We start from the raw sequence: 23464 nt of genomic DNA on the forward strand, positions 1-23464 counted from the left end.
TGGAAGTGAATAGAATGGAATAGAAGTGAATAGAATGGAAGTGAATAGAATGGAATGGAAGTGAATAAAATGGAAGTGAATAGAATGGAAAAGAAGTGAATAGAATGGAATGGAAGTGAATAGAATGGAAGTGAATAGAATGGAATGGAAGTGAATAGAATGGAAGTGAATAGAATAGAAGTGAATAGAATAGAAGTGAATAGAATGGAAGTGAATAGAATGGAAGTGAATAGAATGGAAGTAAATAGAATGGAATGGAAGTGAATAGAATGGAAGTGAATAGAATGGATGTGAATAGAATGGAATGGAAGTGAATAGAATGGAATGGAAGTGAATAGAATGGAAGTGAATAGAATGGAAGTGAATAGAATGGAATAGAAGTGAATATAATGGATGTGAATAGAATGGAATAGAAGTGAATAGAATGGAAGTGATTAGAATGGAAGTGAATAGAATGGAATGGAAGTGAATAGAATGGAATGGAAGTGAATAGAATGGAATGGAAGTGAATTGAATGGAATGGAAGTGAATAGAATGGAATGGAAGTGAATAGAATGGAATAGAAGTGAATAGAATGGAAGTGAATAGAATGGAATGGAAGTGAATAGAATGGAATGGAAGTGAATAGAATGGAATGGAAGTGAATAGAATGGAATGGAAGTGAATAGAATGGAAGTGAATAGAATGGAATGGAAGTGAATAGAATGGAATGGAAGTGAATAGAATGGAATGGAAGTGAATAGAATGGAAGTGAATTGAATGGAATGGAAGTGAATAGAATGGAATGGAAGTGAATAGAATGGAATAGAAGTGAATAGAATGGAAGTGACTAGAATAGAATGGAAGTGAATAGAATGGAATGGAAGTGAATAGAATGGAATAGAAGTGAATAGAATGGAAGTGAATAGAATGGAATGGAAGTGAATAGAATGGAATGGAAGTGAATAGAATGGAATGGAAGTGAATAGAATGGAATGGAAGTGAATAGAATGGAATAGGCATCTCTGTCAGAGACAAGAAGTTTGTTAACAATTCACTACGTAGGCATCTCTGTCAGAGACATGAAGTTCGTTAACAATTCACTACGTAGGCATCTCTGTCAGAGACAATAAGTTTGTTAACAATTCAGAGAGGTGACAGTTCTATCTTCTCATGTCCTCTGGAACCTAGGCTGTTATCCTGTCCAGTACCCTCCTGTCCTCTGGAACCTAGGCTATAATCCTATCCAGTACCCTCCTGTCCTCTGGAACCTAGGTTGTTATCCTGTCCAGTACCCTCCTGTCCTCTGGAACCTAGGCTATTATCCTATCCAGTACCCTCCTGTCCTCTGGAACCTAGGCTATAATCCTATCCAGTACCCTCCTGTCCTCTGGAACCTAGGCTGTTATCCTGTCCAGTTCCCTCCTGTCCTCTGGAACCTAGGCTGTTATCCTATCCAGTCCCCTCCTGTCCTCTGGAACCTAGGCTGTTATCCTGTCCAGTACCCTCCTGTCCTCTGGAACCTAGGCTGTTATTCTGTCCCCTCCTGTCCTCTGGAACCTAGGCTGTTATCCTGTCCCCTCCTGTCCTCTGGAACCTAGGCTGTTATCCTGTCCAGTCCCCTCCTGTCCTCTGGAACCTAGGCTGTTATCCTGTCCAGTACCCTCCTGTCCTCTGGAACCTAGGATGTTATCCTGTCCCCTCCTGTCCTCTGGAACCTAGGCTGTTATCCTGTCCCCTCCTGTCCTCTGGAACCTAGGCTGTTATCCTGTCCCCTCCTGTCCTCTGGAACCTAGGCTGTTATCCTGTCCCCTCCTGTCCTCTGGAACCTAGGCTGTTATCCTGTCCCCTCCTGTCCTCTGGAACCTAGGCTGTTATCCTGTCCCCTCCTGTCCTCTGGAACCTAGGCTGTTATCCTGTCCAGTCCCCTCCTGTCCTCTGGAACCTAGGCTGTTATCCTGTCCTGTCCCCTCCTGTCCTCTGGAACCTAGGCTGTTATCCTGTCCCCTCCTGTCCTCTGGAACCTAGGCTGTTATCCTGTCCCCTCCTGTCCTCTGGAACCTAGGCTGTTATCCTGTCCAGTCCTGTCCTCTGGAACCTAGGCTGTTATCCTGTCCCCTCCTGTCCTCTGGAACCTAGGCTGTTATCCTGTCCCCTCCTGTCCTCTGGAACCTAGGCTGTTATCATGTCCCCTCCTACCTCTGGAACCTAGGCTGTTATCCTGTCCAGTACCCTCCTGTCCTCTGGAACCTAGGCTGTTATCCTGTCCAGTCCCCTCCTGTCCTCTGGAACCTAGGCTGTTATCCTGTCCAGTCCCCTCCTGTCCTCTGGAACCTAGGCTGTTATCCAGTCCCCTCCTGTCCTCTGGAACCTAGGCTGTTATCCTGTCCCCTCCTGTCCTCTGGAACCTAGGCTGTTATCCTGTCCCCTCCTGTCCTCTGGAACCTAGGCTGTTATCCTGTCCAGTCCCCTCCTGTCCTCTGGAACCTAGGCTGTTATCCTGTCTCCACCTTTCCTCTGGAACCTAGGCTGTTATGCTGTACCCTCCTGTCCTCTGGAACCTAGGCTGTTATCCTGTCCCCTCCTGTCCTCTGGAACCTAGGCTGTTATCCTGTCCCCTCCTGTCCTCTGGAACCTAGGATGTTATCCTGTCCTGTCCCCTCCTGTCCTCTGGAACCTAGGCTGTTATCCTGTCCTGTCCCCTCCTGTCCTCTGGAACCTAGGCTGTTATCCTGTCCCCTCCTGTCCTCTGGAACCTAGGCTGTTATCCTGTCCCCTCCTGTCCTCTGGAACCTAAGCTGTTATCCTGTCCTGTCCCCTCCTGTCCTCTGGAACCTAGGCTGTTATCCTGTCCTGTCCCCTCCTGTCCTCTGGAACCTAAGCTGTTATCCTGTCCTGTCCCCTCCTGTCCTCTGGAACCTAGGCTGTTATCCTGTCCCCTCCTGTCCTCTGGAACCTAGGCTGTTATCCTGTCCCCTCCTGTCCTCTGGAACCTAGGCTGTTATCCTGTCCCCTCCTGTCCTCTGGAACCTAGGCTGTTATCCTGTCCCCTCCTGTCCTCTGAAACCTAGGCTGTTATCCTGTCCCCTCCTGTCCTCTGGAACCTAGGCTGTTATCCTGTCCCCTCCTGTCCTCTGGAACCTAGGCTGTTATCCTGTCCCCTCCTGTCCTCTGGAACCTAGGCTGTTATCCTGTCCCCTCCTGTCCTCTGGAACCTAGTATGTTATCCTGTCCAGTCCCCTCGTGTCCTCTGGAACCTAGGCTGTTATCCTGTCCAGTCCCCTGCTGTCCTCTGGAACCTAGGCTGTTATCCTGTCCCCTCCTGTCCTCTGGAACCTAGGCTGTTATCCTGTCCCCTCCTGTCCTCTGGAACCTAGGCTGTTATGCTGTCCAGTCCCAATCCCACTGAAACCCCTAACTCCGGACTCCTGCCTGGCATGAAAATGTCAAATTTTATTCTGTAATCCACTAGGTTGCATTGTCAAAGAACATGTCTTACCTATGCATGTCAAAATACCACTATAGAATTCACCCTACTTCTCAGTGCTGTCTCTTATTGCCTCCCCATATGAGAGCTTCGGTAGAGAACGTGTGATCAACAAACGTTACGAGAGTAGATATTGATATTTTAAAAACAGAGTTAAGTCACTGTTTAAAAAAACCTTGATATTTAAACTATTTCCGGTCTTCATCTCCACGTTATTCATCAGCTGATGTACTACCTGTATAATCATTCACTCGATTTTGCCAAATATCGGAGATGTTCTGTCATTCGTTGAAAGGAGGTTATGCAGCAACTTTGGTCGTTTGACTTTTTTGTTTGACTGCGGATACCGAGTCGGTGCTTCCTGAGCGCGCTCAGAGATAACCTAGGGAGGTGTACTGCTGAAATGCGCTGAATTCATTGAGGAACATGATAGAGCTCGGACTTTATAAACGGCCTGTTTCTCACTTCACAACAATGTCACTAACCACTGTTTCCATCCACAGTTTTTATGCGAGTAAAGTCATACCGCATAAAAAACATTTTTAAACTCACAACATCTGCGATGAAAAGTTTTGGTATCGTTGTATAAATGGCGACAGATCATTTGTTCGTTCCACATGGTGAGATCTTTTAATGACTGTAAAATTATGCAAAAAATGATGGTGGAAACGCACCCTTTCACAGATCAACCATTTAACCCCTTCTCCCCCGTTTCCCCTCCTCCCTCTCCCTCTCCTCAACACTTCCCTACTCCCTCTCCTTCTACACCTCTCCCTCTTCTCCCCCGTTTCCCCTACTCCCTCTCCTCTCCTCACCCCTTCCTTTCTCCCTCTCGCTCTCCTCTCCTCAACCCTTCCCTACTCCCTCTCCTCACCCCTTCCTTACTCCCTCTCCCTCTCCTCTCCTCAAACCTTCCCTACTCCCTCTCCTCACCCCTTCCTTTCTCCCTCTCGCTCTCCCTCTCCTCTCCTCACCCCTTCCCTACTCCCTCTTCTTCTCCCTCTCCTCACCCCTTCCCTACTCCCTCTCCCTACTCCCTCTCCCTCTCCTCGCCTCACCCCTTCCATACTCCCTCTACCTGTCCTCACCTTTTCCCTACTCCCTCTCCCTCTCCTCACCCCTTCCCTACTCCCTACTCCCTCTCCTCACCCCTTCCCTACTCCCTCTCCCTCTCCTCACCCCTTCCCTACTCCCTCTCCCTCTCCTCACCCCTTCCCTACTCCCTCTCCCTCTCCTCTCCCCTTCCCTACTCCCTCTCCCTCTCCTCTCCCCTTCCCTACTCCCTCTCCCTCTCCTCACCCCTTCCCTACTCCCTCTCCTCTCCCCTTCCCTACTCCCTCTCCCTCTCCTCTCCCCTTCCCTACTCCCTTTCCTCTCCTCACCCCTTCCCTACTCCCTCTCCTCTCCTCACCCCTTCCCTTCCCCCTTCTCCCTCTCCTCTCCCCTTCCCTACTCCCTTTCCATCTCCATCACCCCTTCCCCACTCCATCTCCTCTCCCCTTCCCTATGTCATCTCCTCTCCCCTTCCCTAATACCTCTCCATCTCCTCTCCCCTTCCCTACTCCCTACTCCCTCTCCATCTCCATCACCCCTTCCCCACTCCATCTCCTCTCCCCTTCCCTAATCCCTCTCCCTCCTCTCCTCCTCTCCCTTCAGCTTCCTGGTCAGTTTCATGGTGGACGCCAGGGGTGGGGCCATGCGTGGTTGCCGTCACAACGGGCTGCGCATCATCGTGCCGCCCAGGAAGTGTTCCGCTCCGACGCGGGTGACGTGCCGCCTGGTGAAGAGGCACCGCCTGGCGTCCATGCCCCCCATGGTGGAGGGAGAGGGGCTGGCAGGACGCATCATCGAGGTCGGCCCCACCGGGGCACAGTTCCTCGGGTAAGATGGAGAGAGGGAGGGGGAGTGTGGACGAGAGAGAGAGAGAGAGAGAGAGTTAGTCTGTGTGTATGTGCGCTCGTGTGTGTATGTGTGTACGTCCTTGCGTGTGTGTGTGTGTTGACGTTCTCTTCTCCCCCCGTGCTGCGTAATGGATCAGTAAGCTCCACCTCCCCACGGCCCCGCCCCCTCTCAACGAGGGAGAGAGTCTTGTCAGCAGGATACTACAGCTGGGGCCTCCTGGCACCAAGTTCCTGGGGTAAATCACACACTACAGCTGGAGCCTCTAGGCACCAAGTTCCTGGGGTAACTAAAACACTACAGCTGGGGCCTCTAGGCACCAAGTTCCTAGGGTAAATCACACACTACAGCTGGAGCCTCTAGGCACCAAGTTCCTGGGGTAAATAAAACACTACTGCTGAGGCCTCTAGGCACCAAGTTCCTGGGGTAACTAAACACTACAGCTGGGTCCTCTAGGCACCAAGTTCCTGGGGTAAATAAAACACTACAGCTGGGGCCTCTAGACACCAAGTTCCTGGGGTAACTAAACACTACAGCTGGGGCCTCTAGGCAGCCAAGTTCCTGGGGTAACTCAAACACTACAGCTGGGGCCTCCTGGCACGGAGACCACGGAGAGAGAGAAGGGACACAATATATACCCCGGCCCCTGGTCTCATTATATATACCCCCCACCCAGCCAGACCATATATACCCTGGTCTCACCATATATACCCTGGTCTCATCATAAATACCCTGGTCTCATCATATATACCCCCCACCCACCCAGCCAGACCATATATACCCTGGTCTCACCATATATACCCTGGTCCCATCATATATACCCTGGTCTCATCATATCTACGATGGTCTCATCATATATACCCTGGTCTCATCATATTTACCCTGGTCTCATCATATATACCCTGGTCTCATCATATTTACCCTGGTCTCATCATATATACCCTGGTCTCATCATATATACCCTGGTCTCATCATATTTACCCTGGTCTCATCATATATACCCTGGTCTCATCATATTTACCCTGGTCTCATCATATATACCCTGGTCTCATCATATTTACCCTGGTCTCATCATATATACCCTGGTCTCATCATATATACCCTGGTCTCATCATATCTTCTCCCCAGCCCTCTCCACATTTGAGTTACAGTGTCGTTGTGTTGTTGAGAATTACAGTCTGAATCAGTTCCAGTTTTATCCCATTACCCCCCATGATTTTTCCTCCCCATATTGTAATGTTGTGATTTTTCTATGTTCGGAATAGTATGTCACCTGACCCTCCTCCTCCTCCTCCTCCTCCTCCTCCTCCTCATCATCAAAATATCATATCCTTCTGTTTGCTTGAATCTCCTCCAGGAATTTCTCCAGGATTTCTTTGTCCCTCATCTTGTGATGTTTTGTGTTCTTCCATGGAAGGCGTCCTCCTGTCATCACAACCTTTACCCTCTAACCCCTGACCTCTGTCCCAACAGGCCGGTGATTGTGGAGATCCCTCACTTCGCGGCCCTGCGGGGCACGGAGCGGGAGCTGGTGATTCTGAGGAGTGAGATGGGGGAGAGCTGGAGGGAACATCACTGTGAACACACTGAGGAGGAACTCAACCAAATACTGAACGGCATGGACGAGGGTGAGGGGAGACGGGGGAGGGACGGGGGGACGAGTGGGAAGGTCTGGTGCGGGGGAGAGCTGGATGGGGAGGGAGAAGGGAAGGGAAGGGAGGACAGGGAGTGGACGGAGGGGATGAGATGGGTGAGAAAGGGTGGAGTGAGGAGCAGGGAGGAGGCATGAGGGACGCAACAGAACCGGGCCGCCATGTTAGTACCAAGCCACCAATCGTTCTACCTTATTCTTTCACCAAAGATTAGGAAACATTTAGGTCCGACTGCTCAATCTGATTGGTCCTTGTGTATCATCTGACCCTGCTTCCCCGCTCCACCCATTGGTTCGTCCTCCAGAGCTGGACTCTCCTGAGGAGCTGGAGAAGAAGAGGATCTGCCGTATCGTCACCAGGGACTTCCCACAATACTTTGCGGTGGTGTCGCGCATCAAGCAGGACAGCCAACTGATTGGTCCTGAGGGAGCGGTGTTGAGCAGTACTCTGGTACCTCAGGTCCAGGCTGTGTTCCCAGAGGGGGCTCTCACTAAGAAGATCAGGGTTGGACTACAGGTAGGGAGGGGTGGGGTCTGTGTGTGTAGCTTTTTCAAGTTGGTCTTCGGCCCCAACAAAAATGTATTTGGTAACGACAAACTGAACACTTTCAAGTTCGTTGTTTCTACTTCCTAACTCTTGTTCACTTCCTCCTAGGCCCAGCCAATCAGCGTAGACCTGGTGAAGAGGATTCTGGGTAACAAAGCTACTTTTAGCCCCATCGTTACCTTGGAGCCCAGGAGGCGGAAGTTCCACAAGCCAATCACCATGACGATCCCTGTCCCCAAAAGCTCGACCAATGACGGGACAGGCAACGTGTTTGGAGGGGACACGCCCACTCTGCGTCTGCTCTGCAGCATCACTGGTGCGTAGGGAATGACTGTTGATTGGTTGATTGGCTGGTTGTTTAATTGGCTGTTTGATTGATTGATTGTTTGGCCCATTGATAGGTTGTTTGAATTGGTTGTTTGATTGGCTGGTTGGTTGATTAACTAACTGACTGAATGATTGATTTTGAGTAGTCATGTTTACCTTCTTGATATTCATCAAAGCCTGGTTTGAGTCAACCCACATTAAAATGTTGAATATATTTACCGGAGTTCCTTCGTGATGTGTGTTCTAGGTGGGACCACTCCTGCCCAATGGGAGGACATCACTGGCTCCACCCCCCTCACCTTCATCAACCAATGTGTGTCCTTCACCACCAACGTGTCAGCGAGGTAATGTGTGAAACTGGTGTGTTTTCATCTGTCTGTTGTTTTTGACATTCTAGTGAAAACATCATCCTCTTTCTGATTAATTAACTGATGGAATGATTGATTCTTCATTGGATACGATTGATTGATCTGTTACATCCTTGATAGGTTGATTGATTATCTAGCCTCTTGTAGGTTCTGGCTTATAGACTGACTGACAGATTGGTCTATTGATTGATTGATGAATCTATCAATTGATGAATTATTGATCACCCCCCTCCGGTGCGCTGTAGGTTCTGGCTGATAGACTGTCGTCAGACCCAGGAGGCTGTGAGTTTCTCTACCCAGCTGTACAGAGAGATCATCTGTGTCCCCTACATGGCCAAGTTCGTCATCTTCGCCAAGACGCTGGACCCCATCGAGGCTCGCCTCCGCTGCTTCTGCATGACGGACGACAAGATGGACAAGACGCTGGAACAGCAAGAGAACTTCACAGAGGTGGCCCGGAGTAGAGACGTAGAGGTGAGAGGAGGGGAAGGAGGAGAGGAGAATGGGGAGGGGGAGAGGAGGAGAGGAGAGAGGGGGGGCAAGGAGGAGAGGAGAATGGGGAGGGGGAGAGGGGGGAGAGGGAGGAGAGGGGAGAGGGGGGAGAGGAGAGGAGGGAGAGGAAGGAGAGGTGAGGGGGGAAGGAGGAGAGGAGAGGGAAGGGGAGAGGAGGAGAGGAGAGAGGGGGGGCAAGGAGGAGGAGAATGGAGAGGGAGGAGAGGGGAGAGGGGGGAGAGGAGAGGAGGTAGAGGGAGGAGAGGTGAGGGGGGGAAGGAGGAGAGGAGAGGGAGGGGGAGAGGAGGAGAGGGGAGAGGGGGGGCAAGGAGGAGAGGAGAGTGGGGGGAGAGGGAGTAGATGGGAGAGGGGTGAAGGAGGAGAGGGGAATGGGGAGGGGGAGAGAGGGAGTAGAGGTGAGAGGGGGAAGGAGGAGAGGATAGGGGAGGAGGGAGAGGGAGAGGGAGAAGAGGTGAGTGGTGGGGGAAGGAGGAGAGGGGGAGATCTGGAAAAGCAAGAGAAATTCACAGAGGGGTCCGGAGTAGAGAGATGTAGAGGTGAAGTGGGGGGGGGGGGGGGGTATTGGTGTCTGACCCTGTCTGTCTGTATGTCTGTCTGTCTGTCCCTACTATAGGTATTGGAAGGGACGCCTATCTTTACGGACTGATTTGACCCTAGCTCTCTACTGTCTGTCTGTCTGTCCCTACAATAGGTATTGGAAGGGACGCCTATCTTTACGGACTGATTTGACCCTAGCTCTCTACTGTCTGTCTGTCTGTCCCTACAATAGGTACTGGAAGGGAAGCCTATCTTTGCAGACTGTTTTGGGAACCTGGTTCCTCTGACCAAGAGTGGACAGCATCACGTCTTCAGCTTCTATGCATTCAAAGAGAACCGTCTCGCACTCTTCATCAAGGTAACACTCCTTTACTGGACTTCTTCTACGCTGGGAGAGTGTGACCTAGTTGTCCCACTTTGTTTTAGTTCTGAATGGACTTCTTCTACGCTGGGAGAGTGTGACCTAGTTGTCCCACTTTGTTTTAGTTCTGAATGGACTTCTTCTACGCTGGGAGAGTGTGACGTAGTTGGCCACTTTGTTTTAGTTCTGAATGTACTTCTAGGATGGGAGAGTGTGAAGTAGTTGGCCACTTTGTTTTAGTTCTGAATGGACTTCTTCTACGCTGGGAGAGTGTGACGTAGTTGTTCCACTTTGTTTTAGTTCTGAAAGGACTTCTTCTACGCTGGGAGAGTGTGACGTAGTTGTCCACTTTGTTTTAGTTCTGAAAGGACTTCTTCTACGCTGGGAGAGTATGACGTAGTTGTCCACTTTGTTTTAGTTCTGAAAGGACTTCTTCTACGCTGGGAGAGTGTGACGTAGTTGTTCCACTTTGTTTTAGTTCTGAATGGACTTCTTCTACGCTGGGAGAGTGTGACGTAGTTGTCCACTTTGTTTTAGTTCTGAAAGGACTTCTTCTACGCTGGGAGAGTGTGACATAGTTGTCCACTTTGTTTTAGTTCTGAATGGACTTCTTCTACGCTGGGAGAGTGTGACGTAGTTGTCCACTTTGTTTTAGTTCTGAAAGGACTTCTTCTACGCTGGGAGAGTGTGACGTAGTTGTCCACTTTGTTTTAGTTCTGAATGTACTTCTACGCTGGGAGAGTGTGACGTAGTTGTCCACTTTGTTTTAGTTCTGAATGGACTTCTTCTACGCTGGGAGAGTGTGACCTAGTTGTCCACTTTGTTTTAGTTCTGAAAGGACTTCTTCTACGCTGGGAGAGTGTGACGTAGTTGTCCACTTTGTTTTAGTTCTGAATGGACTTCTTCTACGCTGGGAGAGTGTGACGTAGTTGTCCACTTTGTTTTAGTTCTGAATGGACTTCTTCTACACTGGGAGAGTGTGACCTAGTTGTCCACTTTGTTTTAGTTCTGAAAGGACTTCTTCTACGCTGGGAGAGTGTGACGTAGTTGTCCACTTTGTTTTAGTTCTGAATGGACTTCTTCTACGCTGGGAGAGTGTGACCTAGTTGTCCACTTTGTTTTAGTTCTGAATGTACTTCTTCTACGCTGGGAGAGTGTGACGTAGTTGTCCACTTTGTTTTAGTTCTGAATGGACTTCTTCTACCCTGGGAGAGTGTGACCTAGTTGTCCACTTTGTTTTAGTTCTGAATGTACTTCTTCTACGCTGGGAGAGTGTGACATAGTTGTCCACTTTATTTTAGTTCTGAATGGACTTCTACACTGGGAAACAGTGACACTGATATATAGTTTAGAATACATCAGAGACACTGGTATATAGTTTAGAATGCATCAGAGACACTGGTATGTAATTTAGTATGTATTTTAATGAGTTTTGAGTACATCATAGACACTGGTATATAATTTAGTATGTATTTTAATGAGTTTTGAGTACATCATAGACACTGGTATATAATTTAGTATGTATTTTAATGAGTTTTGAGTACATCATAGACACTGGTATATGATTTAGTATGTATTTTAATGAGTTTTGAGTACATCATAGACACTGCTATATAATTTAGTATGTATTTTAATGAGTTTTGAGTACATCATAGACACTGGTATATGATTTAGTATGTATTTTAATGAGTTTTGAGTACATCATAGACACTGGTATATGATTTAGTATGTATTTTAATGAGTTTGATTATACAGTATAATATACCAGAATGTTTTTTCACATTCCTTGCTAATATTCCCACCTTCACCTGATTCCATGAGTCTCCAGTGATTGGTTGATTGGTTGATTGATTGATTGATTGACAGATTCGTGACTGCGCCCAGGAGCCGTGTGGCAGACTGTCCTTCACCAAGGAGCCCCGCACCTACCGTAGTCTTACCCACAAGGCAATCTGCAACCTGAACATCACGCTGCCCACCTACTGCAAGGTAAGACACCTGAACACACCTGAACTGAACACAATGTGTAATGACAGGAAATAATGCTGAACACACCTGGACTGAACACAATGTGTAATGACAGGAAATAATGCTGAACACACCTGGACTGAACACAATGTGTAATGACAGGAAATAATGCTGAACACATCTGGACTGGACACAATGTGTAATGACATTAAATAATGATAATGCTGAAAACATCTGGACTGGACACACCTGGACTGGACACAATGTGTAATGACATGAAATAATGATAATGCTGAACACACCTGGACTGGACACAATGTGTATTTACATTAAATAATGATAATGCTGAACACACCTGGACTGGACACAATGTGTATTTACATTAAATAATGATAATGCTGAACACACCTGGACTGAACACAATGTGTGTTAACATTAAATAATGAATAAGGCTAAACATACCTGGACTGAACACAATGTGTGTTAACATTAAATAATGATAATGCTAAACATACCTGGACTGAAATGTGAATAACGCTGAAGATCTGGCTCATACTGAATAACGTTGTCCCAAAACAGATCTGACTCAGTGTGAATAACACTGTCCCAAAACAGATCTGACTCAGTGTGAATAACACTGTCCCAAAACAGATCTGACTCAGTGTGAATAACACTGTCCCAAAACAGATCTGACTCAGTGTGAATAACACTGTCCCAAAACAGATCTGACTCAGTGTGAATAACACTGTCCCAAAACAGATCTGACTCAGTGTGAATAACACTGTCCCAAAACAGATCTGACTCAGTGTGAATAACACTGTCCCAAAACAGATCTGACTCAGTGTGAATAACACTGTCCCAAAACAGATCTGACTCAGTGTGAATAACACTGTCCCAAAACAGATCTGACTCAGTGTGAATAACACTGTCCCAAAACAGATCTGACTCAGTGTGAATAACACTGTCCCAAAACAGATCTGACTCAGTGTGAATAACACTGTCCCAAAACAGATCTGACTCAGTGTGAATAACACTGTCCCAAAACAGATCTGACTCAGTGTGAATAACACTGTCCCAAAGCAGATCAGACTGAATGCCTTCTTTATTTCTCTCCTTGGTGTCCTATTCAGGAGTCTGATTCAGACCTAGACGCAGATGACGAGGTAACCAACTACACCTTTTCAGAACATTCCTCTTGTTAAAATTTGATAAAATGTTGAAACACTTTTGTTTTTAACCTGATTTATGTTTATTCACTGATTGTATTCAACATTGTTGTATTGAACCCTCCTTTCTTACAGAGTGACAAGAGTGACAAAAAATGTAAGCTGAGTTTATTTGTTTTTTGAAATGATTACATTTGTTGGTAGTCCAGGACAAACACAGGCTCTGCATTAACTAACCTTCAGAACTACCTGTAGTCCAGGACAAACACAGGCTCTGCATTAACTAACCTTCAGAACTACCTGTAGTCCAGGACAAACACAGGCTCTGCATTAACTAACCTTCAGAACTACCTGTAGTCCAGGAAGAACATATTCAATTACATTGTCGTTTTGTTTAAAAATGTAGTACGCAGGCCAATGATTTGCATTGCTTAACATGCAACAATGGCCACTTGACTAGCCGTGTTGTGTGTAATATAATATACTATAGTAATATAATATTACTAGCACCTTGTCTAGTTACCTGTGGGTTCCTGACCACTATACTATAGTAATATACTATTAATATAACCTCGTCTAGTTACCTGTGGGTTCCTGACCACTATACTATATTAATATAATATTACTAACACCTTGTCTAGTTACCTGTGGGTTCCTGACCACTATACTATAGTAATATAATATTACTAACACCTTGTCTAGTTACCTGTGGGTTCCTGACCACTATACTATAGTAATATAATATTAATATAACCTTGTCTAGTTACCTGTGGGTTCCTGACCACTATACTATAGTACTATAATATTACTAACACCTTGTCTAGTTACCTGTGGGTTCCTGACCACTATACTATAGTAATATACTATTACTATAACCTTGTCTAGTTACCTGTGGGTTCCTGACCACTATACTATAGTACTATAATATTACTAACACCTTGTCTAGTTACCTGTGGGTTCCTGACCACTATACTATAGTAATATAATATTACTAACACCTTGTCTAGTTACCTGTGGGTTCCTGACCACTATACTATATTAATATAATATTACTAACACCTTGTCTAGTTACCTGTGGGTTCCTGACCACTATACTATAGTAATATAATATTAATATAACCTTGTCTAGTTACCTGTGGGTTCCTGACCACTATACTATAGTAATATAATATTAATATAACCTTGTCTAGTTACCTGTGGGTTCCTGACCACTATACTATAGTAATATAATATTAATATAACCTTGTCTAGTTACCTGTGGGTTCCTGGCCGCTATGCTATGGCTGGTATGCGTTGCATCCCTTCCTCTCCAATACCCATTCTGTTTCTCCCTCCTTACAATCCCTCCTTCATCCATTCGACCATCATCATCATCATCATCATCACGCTATAGGAAGTCAAAGGGAATGAACGCTTGAGATACTGTATGAATGTTTGAGAGACTGTCTGAATGTTTGAGATACTGTATGAATGTTTGAGATACTGTATGAATGTTTGAGATACTATATGAATGTTTATTAAGATACTGTTTGAATGCTTGAGATACTATATGAATGTTTGCGATACTGTATGAATGTTTGAGATACTGTATGAATGCTTGAGATACTGTATGAATGTTTGAGATACTATATGAATGTTTATTAGATACTGTATGAATGTTTGAGATACTGTATGAATGTTTGAGATACTATATGAATGTTTAAGATACTGTATGAATGTCTGAAATACTATATGAATGTTTAAAATACTATATGAATGTTTGAGATACTGTATGAATGTTTGAGATACTGTATGAATGTTTGAGATACTGTATGAATGTTTGAGACTATATGAATGTTTAAGATACTATATGAATGTTTAATATAATGTATGAATGTTTGAGATACTGTATGAATGTTTAATATAATGTATGAATGTTTAAGATACTGTATGAATGTTTGAGATACTGTATGAATGTTTGAGATACTGTATGAATGTTTGAGATACTATATGAATGTTTGAGATACTGTATGAATGTTTGAGATACTGTATAAATGTTTGAGATACTGTATGAATGTTTAAGATACTGTATGAATGTTTGAGATACTGTATGAATGTTTGAGATACTGTATGAATGTTTGAGAATACATATATTTGCCATGGCTCTTCCAATGTGAATATATAACCTCCAGTTATTTAAATGTATTTGGACGGCTGACGAAAACACACTCTACTATGACAATATGTTAAACGAACGTCGTTTCATTCCAGATTTTTGCTTGCATGGAATTAATTCAAAGATGGAATTCATATAATGGGAATTTTCAGTTTATTTTTGTCTCCGATCACTTACTTATTTTACTTTCATGGTTGTTGAAACACTTTCTTTGCTCTGCATGAAAATAACTTGACTCACACATACATATGGTATATGTTTGTTAGTCTGTGTATGTGCGTATATGTTTGTTAGTCTGTGTATGTGCGTGTTACCACTCATTCTCCTTTTCTGTTATCAATTCATTTGCCTGTTATATCACTGATATATTTTCTGTTATCAATTCATTAGCATGTTATATCACTGGTATGTTTTCTGTTATCAGTTCATTAGCCTGTTACATCACTTGTATATTTTCTGTTATCAATTAATTCGCCTGTTATATCACTGGTATCTATTCTGTTATCAATTAATTAGCCTGTTATATCACTGGCACCTATTCTGTTATCAATTCATTAGCCTGTTACATCACTGGTATCTATCCTGTTATCAATTCATTAGCATGTTATATCACTGGTATCTTTTCTGTTATCAATTCATTAGCCTGTTATATCACTGGCATCTCTTTTCTTAGATCACTGATATTTATTTAACAAATTAACTGAGGTTATGTACATGTATTTATATATAGTTTTACTGATAAGATATTTATTTACATCATTAACTGAGGTTTATTTATTTATATATAGTTTTACTGATAAGATATTTATTTACAACATTAACTGAGGTTTATGTAGTTATATGTAGTTTTACTGATTAGATATTTATTTACAACATTAACTGAGGTTTATGTATTTATATGTAGTTTTACTGATTAGATATTTATTTACAACATTAACTGAGGTTTACGTATTTATAAATAGTTTTACTGATAAGATATTTATTTACAACATTAACTGAGGTTTATTTATTTATATATAGTTTTACTGATGAGATATTTATTTACAACATTAACTGAGGTTTATTTATTTATATATAGTTTTTGTTACGGTGCGTGAATGAGGACCCAAAAGCGAATCAACTTAAACAGAGCTTCTTTAATTACCAAACATAGGTAGGCTCAGATGGACCGGCAGATTCCGACAGGACAGGACAAGGTTACAGCAAACATGACGACAGTCTGGTTCAGGCATGAATGACACAAACAAACAAGAATCCGACAAGGACAGGAGCAGAAACAGAGAGAGATATAGGGACCTAATCAGAGGGACAAAAGGGAACAGGTGGGGAACGGGGTGAATGGGTAGTTAGAGGAGACAAGGGACAGCTGGGGGAAAGCGGGGGAGAAAAGGTAACCTAACACGACCAGCAGAGGGAGACAGGGTGAAGGGAAAGGACAGAGACAAGACAACATGACAGTACCCCCCCACTCACCGAGCGCCTCCTGGCGCACTCGAGGAGGAAACCTGGCGGCCACGGAGGAAATCATCAATCAGCGCACGGTCCAGCACGTCCCGAGAGGGAACCCAACTCCTCTCCTCAGGACCGTACCCCTCCCAGTCAACTAGGTACTGATGACCACGGCCCCGAGGACGCATGTCCAAGATCTTACGGACCCTGTAGATAGGTGCGCCCTCGACAAGGATGGGGGGGGGGGGGGGAAGACGAGCGGGGGCGCGAAGAACGGGCTTAACACAGGAGACATGGAAGACAGGGTGGACGCGACGAAGATATCGCGGAAGAAGAAGTCGCACTGCGACAGGATTAATGACCTGAGAGATACGGAATGGACCAATGAACCGCGGGGTCAACTTGCGAGAAGCCGTCTTAAGGGGAAGGTTCTGAGTGGAGAGCCAAACTCTCTGACCGCGACAATACCTAGGGCTCTTAGTTCTACGCTTATTAGCAGCTCTCACAGTCTGCGCCCTATAACGGCAAAGTGCAGACCTGACCCTCTTCCAGGTGCGCTCGCAACGTTGGACAAAAGCCTGAGCGGAGGGGACGCTGGACTCGGCGAACTGAGATGAGAACAACGGAGGCTGGTACCCGAGGCTACTCTGAAAAGGAGATAGCCCGGTCGCAGACGAAGGAAGCGAGTTGTGGGCGTATTCTGCCCAGGGGAGCTGTTCTGACCAAGACGCAGGGTTGCGAAAAGAAAGACTGCGTAAGATGCGACCAATAGTCTGATTGGCCCGTTCTGCATGACCGTTAGACTGGGGGTGAAAGCCGGAAGAGAGACTGACGGAAGCCCCAATCAAACGGCAAAACTCCCTCCAAAATTGAGACGTGAATTGCGGACCTCTGTCCGAAACGACGTCTGACGGAAGGCCATGAATTCTGAAAACATTCTCGATGATGATTTGTGCCGTCTCTTTAGCAGAAGGAAGCTTAGCAAGGGGAATGAAATGAGCCGCCTTAGAGAACCTATCGACAACCGTAAGAATAACAGTCTTCCCCGCTGACGAAGGCAGTCCGGTGACAAAATCTAAGGCGATGTGAGACCACGGTCGAGAGGGAATAGGAAGCGGCCTGAGACGGCCGGCAGGAGGAGAGTTACCGGACTTAGTCTGCGCGCAGACCGAACAAGCAGCCACGAAACGACGCGTGTCATGCTCCCGGGTGGGCCACCAGAAACGCTGGCGAATGGAAGCAAGCGTACCCCGAACGCCAGGGTGGCCGGCTAACTTGGCAGAGTGAGCCCACTGAAGAACGGCCAGACGAGTAGGAACGGGAACGAAAAGAAGGTTCCTAGGACAAGCGCGCGGCGACGGAGTTTGAGTGAGTGCTTGCTTTACCTGCCTCTCAATTCCCCAGACAGTCAACCCGACAACACGCCCCTCAGGGAGAATCCCCTCGGGGTCAGTGGAGGCTACTGAAGAACTGAAGAGACGAGACAAAGCATCAGGCTTGGTGTTCTTAGAGCCCGGACGATAAGAAATCACGAACTCGAAACGAGCGAAAAACAGCGCCCAACGCGCCTGACGCGCATTAAGTCGTTTGGCAGAACGGATGTACTCAAGGTTCCTATGGTCAGTCCAAACGACAAAAGGAACGGTCGCCCCCTCCAACCACTGTCGCCATTCGCCTAGGGCTAACCGGATGGCGAGCAGTTCGCGGTTACCCACATCATAGTTACGTTCCGACGGCGACAGGCGATGAGAAAAATACGCGCATGGGTGGACCTTGTCGTCAGAGAGGGAGCGCTGAGAAAGGATGGCTCCCACTCCCACCTCTGACGCGTCAACCTCGACAACGAACTGTCTAGAGACGTCAGGTGTAACAAGGATAGGAGCGGATGTAAAACGATTCTTGAGGAGATCAAAAGCTCCCTGGGCGGAAACGGACCACTTAAAGCACGTCTTGACAGAAGTAAGGGCTGTGAGAGGAGCTGCCACCTGACCGAAATTACGGATGAAACGACGATAGAAGTTCGCGAAGCCGAGAAAGCGCTGCAGCTCGACGCGTGACTTAGGGACGGGCCAATCAATGACAGCTTGGACCTTAGCGGGATCCATCTTAATGCCTTCAGCGGAAATAACAGAACCGAGAAATGTGACGGAGGAGGCATGAAAAGTGCACTTCTCAGCCTTCACAAAAAGACAATTCTCTAAAAGGCGCTGGAGGACACGTCGAACGTGCTGAACATGAATCTGGAGTGACGGTGAAAAAATCAGGATATCGTCAAGGTAAACGAAAACAAAGATGTTCAGCATGTCTCTCAGGACATCATTGACTAATGCCTGAAAGACAGCTGGAGCGTTAGCGAGGCCGAAAGGAAGAACCCGGTATTCAAAGTGCCCTAACGGAGTGTTAAACGCCGTCTTCCACTCGTCCCCCTCCCTGATGCGCACGAGATGGTAAGCGTTACGAAGGTCCAACTTAGTGAAAAACCTGGCTCCCTGCAGGATCTCGAAGGCTGAAGACATAAGAGGAAGCGGATAACGATTCTTCACTGTTATGTCATTCAGCCCTCGATAATCTATGCAGGGGCGCAGAGACCCGTCCTTCTTCTTGACAAAAAAAAACCCCGCTCCGGCGGGAGAGGAGGAGGGGACTATGGTACCGGCGTCAAGAGCTACAGACAAATAATCTTCGAGAGCCTTACGTTCGGGAGCCGACAGAGAGTATAGTCTACCCCGGGGGGGGGTGGTTCCCGGAAGGAGATCAATACTACAATCATACGACCGGTGTGGAGGAAGAGAGGTGGCCCTGGACCGACTGAACACCGTGCGCAGATCGTGATATTCCTCCGGCACCCCTGTCAAATCACCAGGCTCCTCCTGTGAAGAAGAGACAGAGGAAACAGGAGGGATAGCAGACATTAAACATTTCACATGACAAGAGACGTTCCAGGAGAGGATAGAATTACTAGACCAATTAATGGAAGGATTATGACAAACTAGCCAGGGATGGCCCAAAACAACAGGTGTAAAAGGTGAACGAAAAATTAAAAAAGAAATGGTTTCACTATGATTACCAGAAACAGTGAGGGTTAAAGGTAGCGTCTCACGCTGAATCCTGGGGAGAGGACTACCATCCAGGGCGAACAAGGCCGTGGGCTCCTTTAACTGTCTGAGAGGAATGTCATGTTCCCGAGCCCAGGTCTCGTCCATAAAACAGCCCTCCGCCCCAGAGTCTATTAAGGCACTGCAGGAAGCTGACGAACCGGTCCAGCGTAGATGGACCGACAAGGTAGTGCAGGATCTTGAAGGAGAGACAGGAGTAGTAGCGCTCACCAGTAGCCCTCCGCTTACTGACGAGCTCTGGCCTTTTACTGGACATGAAGTGACAAAATGACCAGCGGAACCGCAATAGAGACAGAGGCGGTTGGTGATTCTCCGTTCCCTCTCCTCAGTCGAGATGCGGATACCTCCCAGCTGCATGGGCTCAGCACCCGAGCCGGCAGAGGAAGATGGTAGTGATGCGGAGAGGGAGGCGACGGAGAGCGCGAGCTCCTTTCCACGAGCTCGGTGACGAAGATCAACCCGTCGCTCAATGCGAATAGCGAGTTCAATCAAGGAATCCACGCTGGAAGGAACCTCCCGGGAGAGAATCTCATCCTTTACCTCTGCGCGGAAACCCTCCAGAAGACGAGCGAGCAAGGCCGGCTCGTTCCAGCCACTGGAGACAGCAAGAGTGCGAAACTCAATAGAGTAGTCTGTTATGGATCGATTGCCTTGACATAGGGAAGACAGGGCCCTGGAAGCCTCCTCCCCAAAAACAGATCGATCAAAAACCCGTATCATCTCCTCCTTAAAGTCTTGATACTGGTTAGTACACTCAGCCCTTGCCTCCCAGATTGCCGTGCCCCACTCACGAGCCCGTCCAATAAGGAGAGATATGACGTAGGCGACACGAGCAGTGCTCCTGGAGTAAGTGTTGGGCTGGAGAGAAAACACAATATCACACTGGGTGAGGAACGAGCGGCATTCAGTGGGCTCCCCAGAGTAACACGGCGGGTTATTGATTCTGGGCTCCGGAGATTCGAAAGCCCTGGAAGTGGCCGGTGGATCGAGGCGGAGATGGTGAACCTGTTCTGTGAGGTTGGAGACTTGGGTGGCCAGGGTCTCAACGGCATGTCGAGCAGCAGACAATTCCTGCTTGTGTCTGCCTAGCATCGCTCCCTGGATCTCGACGGCTGAGTGGAGAGGATCCGAAGTCGCTGGGTCCATTCTTGGTCGGATTCTTCTGTTACGGTGCGTGAATGAGGACCCAAAAGCGAATCAACTTAAACAGAGCTTCTTTAATTACCAAACATAGGTAGGCTCAGATGGACCGGCAGATTCCGACAGGACAGGACAAGGTTACAGCAAACATGACGACAGTCTGGTTCAGGCATGAATGACACAAACAAACAAGAATCCGACAAGGACAGGAGCAGAAACAGAGAGAGATATAGGGACCTAATCAGAGGGACAAAAGGGAACAGGTGGGGAACGGGGTGAATGGGTAGTTAGAGGAGACAAGGGACAGCTGGGGGAAAGCGGGGGAGAAAAGGTAACCTAACACGACCAGCAGAGGGAGACAGGGTGAAGGGAAAGGACAGAGACAAGACAACATGACAGTTTTACTGATTAGATATTTATTTACAACATTAACTGAGGTTTATTTATTTATATATAGTTTTACTGATTATATTTGATTTACTTTAGAATTCCTGACAGTCAGCTATCAGCGGTTAACATGGCACGGGAAACATTCTGCTCCTATCTCCCTGTTTGCTTTTGTCAGTGGACATGAACCGTTCATGTTGAGATACAATCTTGAGATCTTTGTTTGTGTGAAACCAGTCTGTTTTTTTCTTCCTCCATTTGTTCCATATTCAGCAGGGTTTGAGGGGTCAATTCCATTACAATTCAAACAGTCAATTCAGAAAGTAAAGCAAAATTCTAATTCCACATTTTTCCTAATTGAAAAGCGTTGAAGAGAATTGGAATTTGGAACTGGAGTTTCAGTCTACTTCCTGAATGAACTAGAATATAAATGGAATTGACTCCAACGCTGGTATTCAGGTCGCTCCCCATTTTTATTTTTATGCCTTCCTGTTGTGTTTAGACTACTTCCTGTTGTGTTTAGACTACTTCCTGTGTCATGTGTATGAATGTGCAGTCAAACACACCAATATGTATCGACAGGTTATTTCTTGCCCATATCTTTCCTCCGTCCTGTTCTGTTTCTCTTCTGTTTGCTTCGCTTCTGCTGTTGCTGCCCTCCTCCCCCCATCTCCCGTCCCCCGCTCCTCTGGAGAACTCACCACTCCTCTTCCGTTGTCAAGCTGCTTTCCCCTTTCCCTGTGTTGAACAGAAGATATACTGTGATATGTTCTGCCCTGACCACGGTTTTTATCCGATGTCTTCTCTTCCCCTTCACTCCATCCTCCCCTTATGTTCTTTACACCTTTTGGTTTGGTTTCCTCCTTTTTTTTCCAAAATGGAAGACGACGAGACGGAGTCGACAGAGACTTACACGCTGCCGACCAATCAGGTGCTAGACCCAGCCATGCTGGCCAGCCCTGACCTCCTTTCAGAGGTCTCCGATATGAAACACGACCTCATCAAGATGTCTGCCATCTTGACGACAGAGCAAACTGAACACCCAAGCTCTTCGGATAGAGGAAGAGGAGGAGGAGGAAGAGGAGGAGGAAGGACAGGGATGGAGGAGGAACCCGGGGAGCCGTTTGAGATCATGGAACAGGTGAAAGAGGATCTGGAGAAGGTTGGAGATATTTTACGAGGGGGAGATACTAGATTCACAAACAACAAAGAGAAAGTACTGCAGATGTCCAAAATGGAGGAAAAGGAGTGGGTTATTCTCTCTCAGACTAAAGCCAAAGCCATGACTCCCTCTGATGTTCAGGAGCCGGTACTACAAGAAGTCAGCATTCAGAGGAAGACCTCTCCCACAATGACCAAAGAGTTTAGAGATATGTCAGGTATGGTGTCTCACCTCAGTGGAGGCGTGAACAAGCACCTAGAAGAGAGATCTGGTGTAACCAGTTTCCCACTACAGGACATCATAGTCCAGGAGAGATTAGATCAGGTCGTTCTGAAGCGGGAAGGCAAACGCCATCCCCCTGAGATCAAAAAGCCGATCAGGAAGAAGTTGAGGGACAGGGAACGTTCTGGATGCAGCAGTTCCGAGGGGGAGCTGGAGAGGATGAGCTCTGAGGAGTCCCTTGATGGGGATGTTGTTCTGGGAGAGCCGAGGCAGGAAGTGGTTCCCGGGTCTAAGCCTGGAGTGGTTCCCGGGTCTGAGCCTGTAGTGGTTCCCGGGTCTGAGCCTGGAGTGGTTCCCGGGTCTATGCCTGGAGTGGTTCTTGGGTCTGAGCCGGTAGTCGTTCCCAGGCCTATGCCTGGAGTGGTTCCCGGGTGTGAGCCTTTAGTGGTTCCCAGGTCTATGCCTGGAGTGGTTCCCGGGTCTGAGCCTGTAGTCATTCCCAGGTCTGAGCCAGTAGTCGTTCCCAGGTCTATGCCTGGAGTGGTTCCCGGGTCTGAGCCTGTAGTCGTCCCCAGGTCTATGCCTGGAGTGGTTCCTGGGTCTGAGCCTGTAGTGGTTCCCAGGTCTATGCCTGGAGTGGTGTCTGGGTCCGGACCTGTAGTGGTGTCTGGGTCTGGACCTGGAGTGGGGCCCGGGACTGAGTTAAAACCGACTGCAATCCTGGATTGGGATGTCGTACTGGGGGAATCTGGGCTCGGTTCTGGGTCTGAAACTTGGTCTGGGCCTTCTGGACCAACCCCAGCCATGGAGCCACCAGTGTCGCCCCTGGTCGTGGAAACCCCAATCGGATCCATAAAGGACAGAGTGAGAGCTCTGCAAAAGAAGGTTGAGGAAGAGGAAGAGGAGGAGGATGGCCGTAAGCGAAAGCCTATACAGGCGCCAGTCCCTCAGAACACAACTTTCATCACCATCACTAAGGAGACGGGTGAGCCCCAGATGCCAGATCTTCCTAAGCTTCCCAGATCTCCGA

At 47.1% G+C, this 23464-nt stretch overlaps 1 protein-coding gene across 3 annotated transcripts in view; it reads left to right on the forward strand.

The window, feature by feature from the left end:
- Positions 1-23464, forward strand: part of LOC110515949 (ankyrin-2) — a 212217-nt gene that overhangs the window by 120963 nt on the left and 67790 nt on the right. For 2 of the 3 annotated variants that reach the window (XM_036934326.1, XM_036934327.1), the window contains exons 25-35: positions 5123-5347; positions 5505-5603; positions 6839-6993; positions 7322-7533; positions 7672-7879; positions 8138-8234; positions 8504-8732; positions 9541-9666; positions 11536-11658; positions 12768-12800; positions 12939-12960. In XM_036934326.1, coding sequence (XP_036790221.1) covers positions 5123-5347; positions 5505-5603; positions 6839-6993; positions 7322-7533; positions 7672-7879; positions 8138-8234; positions 8504-8732; positions 9541-9666; positions 11536-11658; positions 12768-12800; positions 12939-12960 — 1529 coding nt within the window. The remainder of the gene's footprint in view (positions 1-5122; positions 5348-5504; positions 5604-6838; positions 6994-7321; positions 7534-7671; positions 7880-8137; positions 8235-8503; positions 8733-9540; positions 9667-11535; positions 11659-12767; positions 12801-12938; positions 12961-23464) is intronic. The other variant, XM_036934328.1, reaches the window with a different exon arrangement.

Source organism: Oncorhynchus mykiss, chromosome 10 (genome assembly GCF_013265735.2).
Source record: "Oncorhynchus mykiss isolate Arlee chromosome 10, USDA_OmykA_1.1, whole genome shotgun sequence".
Lineage (NCBI taxonomy): Eukaryota > Metazoa > Chordata > Actinopteri > Salmoniformes > Salmonidae > Oncorhynchus > Oncorhynchus mykiss.